The sequence below is a fragment of the Amblyomma americanum genome, chromosome 2 (assembly GCF_052857255.1).
Source record: "Amblyomma americanum isolate KBUSLIRL-KWMA chromosome 2, ASM5285725v1, whole genome shotgun sequence".
Lineage (NCBI taxonomy): Eukaryota > Metazoa > Arthropoda > Arachnida > Ixodida > Ixodidae > Amblyomma > Amblyomma americanum.
Window position 1 is genome coordinate 822,160 of NC_135498.1, and position 6,000 is coordinate 828,159.

Sequence of the window (6,000 nt, forward strand, 5' to 3'; positions counted from 1 at the left end):
CCTTTACTGCGGGAAAAAAAAGTGCCAATCTCCTCAGTGTCTGGAAGCACTTTCCGTTCGTTTTTAGGCCTGTATGCTTTGCTTCCTTCGTGCGAATGCGTTCTTCAGCATCGCTGCTTTCACTGTTGCGAGCGCACGTGTACAACGTAAAGCAATCGTGTTCTGACAGTGCAGACTTGCCGAGTTGTGACGAAAAGAGAACGCAAGCGCAAAAGCTAAAAGATAACAAAGGAGGAAAAGCCCCGCCTTAAGGCTATGACGCGATAGCGTTAATGGGTCAGTGCCCATGTATGCGGAGTTGGTCACCCTCGACTTTCGTAGATCCCTGCGAGCCTCCATACGACTCCTGGGTGCACCGGTTGAGCGATGCGCCACTGCCCTGGGGTAGGACAGCAATCGGTGGGACCCAGGTTGCTATCCTCGAGCAACCTCTGGCGATCAATCGTCAATTTAACCGTCACCTGCCACGGTGGCCACAATTCGTTGGGCAGGTTTTTATGACGCCACAAGGTCACGTGATCTAGGTGGCCCGTTGCTCCAGCCGCTCCGGCTGCGAGGCTTCAAGCGGTCGCCAACGCCGACACCAACGCCGGACAACCTTTTTCAGCACAGCGGTAGTAACGCTCTCGCGTTAAAAACTCACAGGACGCTTAACACTGTGCAACGCGAGATTCACTGACAGCTGTTCAGGTATTTATATTTTACGGTATGTCGCGGTTGAGAGCGACTGCGTGTCTATGTATAGTTACCGAGCGCTCTTTTCAGTTACATACTCGTTCTTTCTAATAAGTGGGTAATTACGCATTGACATCCACCCGAGCGCAGTCATACAGCTACAAAAGAAAGCTATACAGCTTTCTCGGAAGCTTGGTTGTTAAAGAAAATTTCGTCCTGGTTGTAACCCGGGACCCCCGCTTCACCGGAGCAGTCGCTCAGCCAACTGAGCTAGCCGGGCTCCTCGAGCAGCCGCTCCTTCCACTCGTCCCGCCACCGATTGCTTCTCGCCCCTCTCCGGTTACCCTCCTCCCAGCGAGCACGCGGGAAGCGGAAGACGTCACGTCGGAGGGCACCACTGGCTGCTCCGCGCAGCGTGTTTTCTCGCCTCCGCTACCAAGGCCTTCATCCATCACCCGAGCGCCGTCAAGAATCTGGTTTCTATTGGCCCGGGGCCATTCAGAACTAATAACATCCTTTGTTGGTTTCGCCTGACTTTTTTTTACTGTTTTTTTATTCTGCGTGTCAGCTGTACAGCCACGCTCCTTCCCTCGTCGGACAAGGGTAATTGCCGCCACAGGATGCCTTTGATGCGGGCGACGAAAACACCCGACGATGCAGCAATGGTGCTGAGTGAGGCGAGGTCGCCGATTCGACTCATTCAACCAGCTTTCAACTATGCTATTATTAATTACTAGATTTATCATGTGCAGAAGTCGATTAAACGGCTATGATGCACCTCGGAGTGCGGGGTTTCAGCGGAAAATTTGACTACCCAGAATGAGAAATCTTGGAATGATTTTAAGAGTGAATACATTAACTATGAAATGAGTGAAACAAAGTGCGGAATTTTAGCAGGGGTCAAGCGAGGGTCACTAAAAATAATACATAAAATACCAACAAAATGAACAGGAAACTTGAATAAATTAAATACAGCACGAAAATGATGACGCTCATCGAAACGCGAGCTCTTTTAAGCGTGTAATGTTTTTAGTCCCATGCTCGGCAAACCCGGCTGAGCCTCGCCCAGAACGACAGCCATGCCAAAGCTCTCTGAAATTTTCTTTGCAAACGGCATTCAGCAAAAGAAGAAAAAAAAAAGGGGGGGGGGGGGACTATTTCCATTTCCAGCACTAATGCTTAGTTTCCCGGCACCTCGGCCCACAGTCGTTTGTTCCCCCCATTGCAGTTCTATAGTGCGACATAGCAGCGCTACAAAAGAGGGCAAGGAATTTGCCGTATCTGTCCACTTCTCTGCCCTGCCTCTTGTGCGTAGAATTTCTAATTTCCCCTTGACCAACACCACAAATGAGAAAAAAAAATGACGGTCGATTTGAGTAGTCAGGCCAGCGCTTGGGCGTTCACTTTGGTTCCGCTGTTGGGATTCATCGCTCACGGATGGAAGTGATTCGCATAGGCACAATGGGTAAATGCACATACCAGGAATTGGTCACCCTCTACCTTATATCTATAGATCCCTGGGAGTCCTCGTACCACTCCTGGTGCGGCGGTTAAGCGATATTACACACACACACACACACACACACACACACACTATATATATATATATATATATATATATATATATATATATATATATATATATATATATATATATATATATATTAAAGAAGCCAACAGTCACCGAAACGAAGGTGCATAGGGGAATGTTTCTATTTTTTTATATATCTAGTGCCAATCAATTAGTTTTTAAAGAAAATTACTTATAAAGCAGCAGAAAAAACAACCATGCCGCCGGTGGGACCCGAACCCACGACCTCCGAATATCGCGTCCGGTGCTCTTACCAACTGAGCTACGGCGACGGCTGTCCAATCTGCTGCTTTCGTGGGTATTTATGTTTTGCGTGTAAGCGAACCTTGAGAGTGTTCACTAATATATATATATATATATATATATATATATATATATATATATATATATATATATATATATATCGCTTAACCGCCGTACCAGGAGCGGTACGAGGACTCCCAGAGATCTATGGATGTAATGCACCAATTCCTCATATATGCACGTTGACCCGTCATCGCCATTCGAAGAATTTCCACCGGCGAAAACCGATGGAGCGCACCTAATTCACATTTTGCCTGACTACGCAAATCGATTGTCAATTTTTTTACTTTTCTCTCCATTGCATATATTTTGCCCTCGAGGCCTGGAAGCATATTACGAAGGGAGTGACATTGCGTTACTGCTGCCAGAGTAAGATAAATGACCTTTTCTTTTTCATAGAGAACACCGTGAATTGACGATTATTAGCTTTGAGGTACTTTGCGGAGTCTGAAGAGATAGCTGCATCTTTCGTGGCGCTGTGCGCGATAACAACACTGTTTGTAATAGTTTTTAATCCACGCGAGGCACAGAGAAGGAGCTCGCTGGGGTGGCACAAATCCATGATGAAGATGACATCAGGCTCAATGGCACGTACCCACGGCGGGGGATCGGCCAATGTGCATTGCTGATACAAACGCACACAAGGGCAAGGAGTGGAGCAATTGGATAATTTTGTGACCTAGACACAAACTTGGATTTAAAAAATGGAGAAAACAAAAAAAAACAACGATCAATGCCTCAATAAAGCTGTGCCTCGCCGTATTCTGCCCAATTTTACAGTGCAGCGTCAAAACCGAGTAAACACTCTCGACTGAGTCAGCGAAGCACGCCACGCGCAGCGAATGTCTGCCACTTTGCGCGAGCAGCGTCTAGCTTTATTGCGCAGCTGCAGCAGCGTTTTGCTAGTTGGCTGCATGCCGAGAACAGAGCGAAAGCTACAAAAAATTCTGTTTACCGGCACATGCGAGCCTGGCGATGTACGCGCTGTAACGTACAACGCGTTACGAAGCTGGGATCTTCCTGTGGCTTTAGAGCACACACTCTTCTAACCAGGCATGTAACCATCCGAGATCCAGACCAAATCTCGGTGAGCAGTGTTTAGCAACGCTGGTACCACTTGAAACCGTCACCGTTGGGACGAATCAAATCCTGGCCACTAGCGCACCTTTTCGTTCCCGAAATCACCACGTGAGATCGTCGCGGCTATATATATTTGCATACTGAAGAAGTTGGCACGGAAAAACGAGGACAAGCGTTTTTCCGCGCCAACTTCTTCAGTATGCATTTCAACCAACTCGCCCAACTTTCTGCTCTCCTATATATATTTGCTCCGTGTTATAAGAAAAACAGATAGAAAAGTCACCATAGGCGCAGAAACGTTCGCCAATGCCTAGTGTCAAGAGCAGTTTTAGTCACTGCTTCACTAGCAATCCCGAAAAAGGCGATATCTGTCTGAAGCCTATCGATATCTGCAGAAATACAAATAAATATGGCCGCAACTGGGTTTCGAACCCGCGGCGGCGCGAACAGATCAGCTTCGCTGACCACTCAACCAATCACGCCTCGTGCCAACCTGTCGCTCTTTCGCGCTATGCACGTCTTCGTCATCATCAACTTCCACCCGTGCGCTAAAAGCACTATTGGCCTCCTACCCGCAGCCTCTGGGACAGTCACGAAAGGATGATTGGCTCTTTGGGTCAGCAGTGGACGAACTCATTCGCGCTGTGAGCTACACGTTGCGGTAGTTAAAACCACGCAGAGCGTTCAAAACGGTTACGTGTTAGCCTTGAATGATATGGTAGGGAAAGCTGCATTTAGCCGAGCCAACGGGTCAGTGATCATTATTACTACCACGGTGAAACGACAAGTTCCATCGATCCGCTACCGTCCGGCTCCCAAGGTCAAATAGGAGACAATAACAAACGGCTCGCCTGCAGCAGTCGTTGAAGCATTTGTAAAGAAACCGGGCTGCTCTCTCTGTCGAACACCTGCCAACGCGAACGGTTTTCGTACAAAGCAGTGCTTGTATGACAAACTGTCCCTACTGCGGAAGCCTTGGAGAATGAAAGTGCTCACCTCCTCCGTGGACGAAGCAGAAGTAGGGAAACCTCCAGATGTTGCCCAGGCCGACGGCCTCCCGCGAGCAGCCGGCCACGAGGTCCAGGTAGTGCACCCAGCGGGACTCCTTGACTTTCTTCTTGGAGGGCTGCTCGGTGACGTTCTCTTCGTCCGAGGAGGTCTCGTAGTCTTCGTCCACCTTGGCGTACTTGGGCGGCTCGGGCGGCCGTAGCTCGGGCACGGAGCGGGACAGGCGGCGAGACTTGCGCGACCCGAGGCTGCGAGGCTCTTCGCCGAACGAGAAGGAGCGCAGGTGGTAGCGGGCGGCCTCTTCGAAGCCCTTGCTCGACACCACGTCCGCGGGCGTGGGCGGCGCGATCGGCTGGAAGACCAGCCGAGTCGGCGTCCCGGGAGGCTGGTCCGGATCGCTGACCATGGTCGGGATGCCCGGCACCAGGCCCGCCGACGTCGGGAACAGGACGATGGGACCCAGGCCGGCGTAGCATTCCGCATCGGCCGCGTTGATGTCCGGCGGCAACACGTACGGGCTGGGCTGCATGAGCGGCAGCGCTACGGCGTGCTCGTACGAGTCGCCGCCGCTGAAGCTGCCCGAGTTTCGGTCCGGGAAACGAAACGCAGGCATCCTCGCCAGCAGCGGCGAGGGCTGCGGGCTCGCAGAGTACAGGTGGCCGATGTTGTTCGCCTGCATGGTCAACGCATTTCGCACCGCGGGGTCAGCCTCCACTGGCGCCGACGGGCCGCAACAACTGGCCGCGCGACGAGCTGCTTCTGAGGGGAGCCCCCTCTCAACGCACGGGGATAATCGACGCGCACAGCGCCACACTCCCGGCAGGTGTGCTCACCGAAGCGGCGCTGTCTCCTCGCGATAACGCGGTCTGCGGAATGGCGCCAGATGGAGGCACCCGTCAATCTGAATATCAGTAGATAGCCTGTCTGGCCTGCATATTCGCATGGCGCAGTTGAGTCCCCCTCGTGTCGCAATCGGTGGGGAATCTTTCCGTCTTTCCGTGCCTCTCTGTTGCTCTGGCAAGGTCGCGCGTGTTTACTCGGACCGGAAACGCATCTCGTGAGCATGCAACTTCTTGACGCGCCGCCGTCGGCCGGAGCGTGCGCGCCATGCGAGCAGCAAAGGGGCGGAAGCGGGGCTCTTTGTGGTGGCGGCACGCGCGAGTGGCTGCTCACTGCTTTGCAGGGACACTTAAAAAATGAGTTTCAAACTGCTTGTGCACACCACACACACGAGCAGCTGTGTTTTGTTACCGAGTGGCTTTATCGGGCCTGCAAACAGATAGAAAATGAAACATTGCTGTCTTTAACGCGGGAATGAAATCCGCTAAGCAAGCCAAAAGGAG

General features: G+C 51.5%; 1 protein-coding gene across 1 annotated transcript in view; it reads right to left on the reverse strand.

Moving 5' to 3' along the window:
* LOC144120414 (sodium- and chloride-dependent GABA transporter 1-like) overlaps positions 1-5,673 on the reverse strand; it is a 166,557-nt gene extending 160,884 nt beyond the window's left edge. Inside the window, exon 1 of the mRNA XM_077652757.1 lies at positions 4,646-5,673. Coding sequence (XP_077508883.1) covers positions 4,646-5,336 — 691 coding nt within the window. The 5' untranslated portion in view covers positions 5,337-5,673. The remainder of the gene's footprint in view (positions 1-4,645) is intronic.
* Between the last annotated feature and the right edge of the window lie 327 nt (positions 5,674-6,000).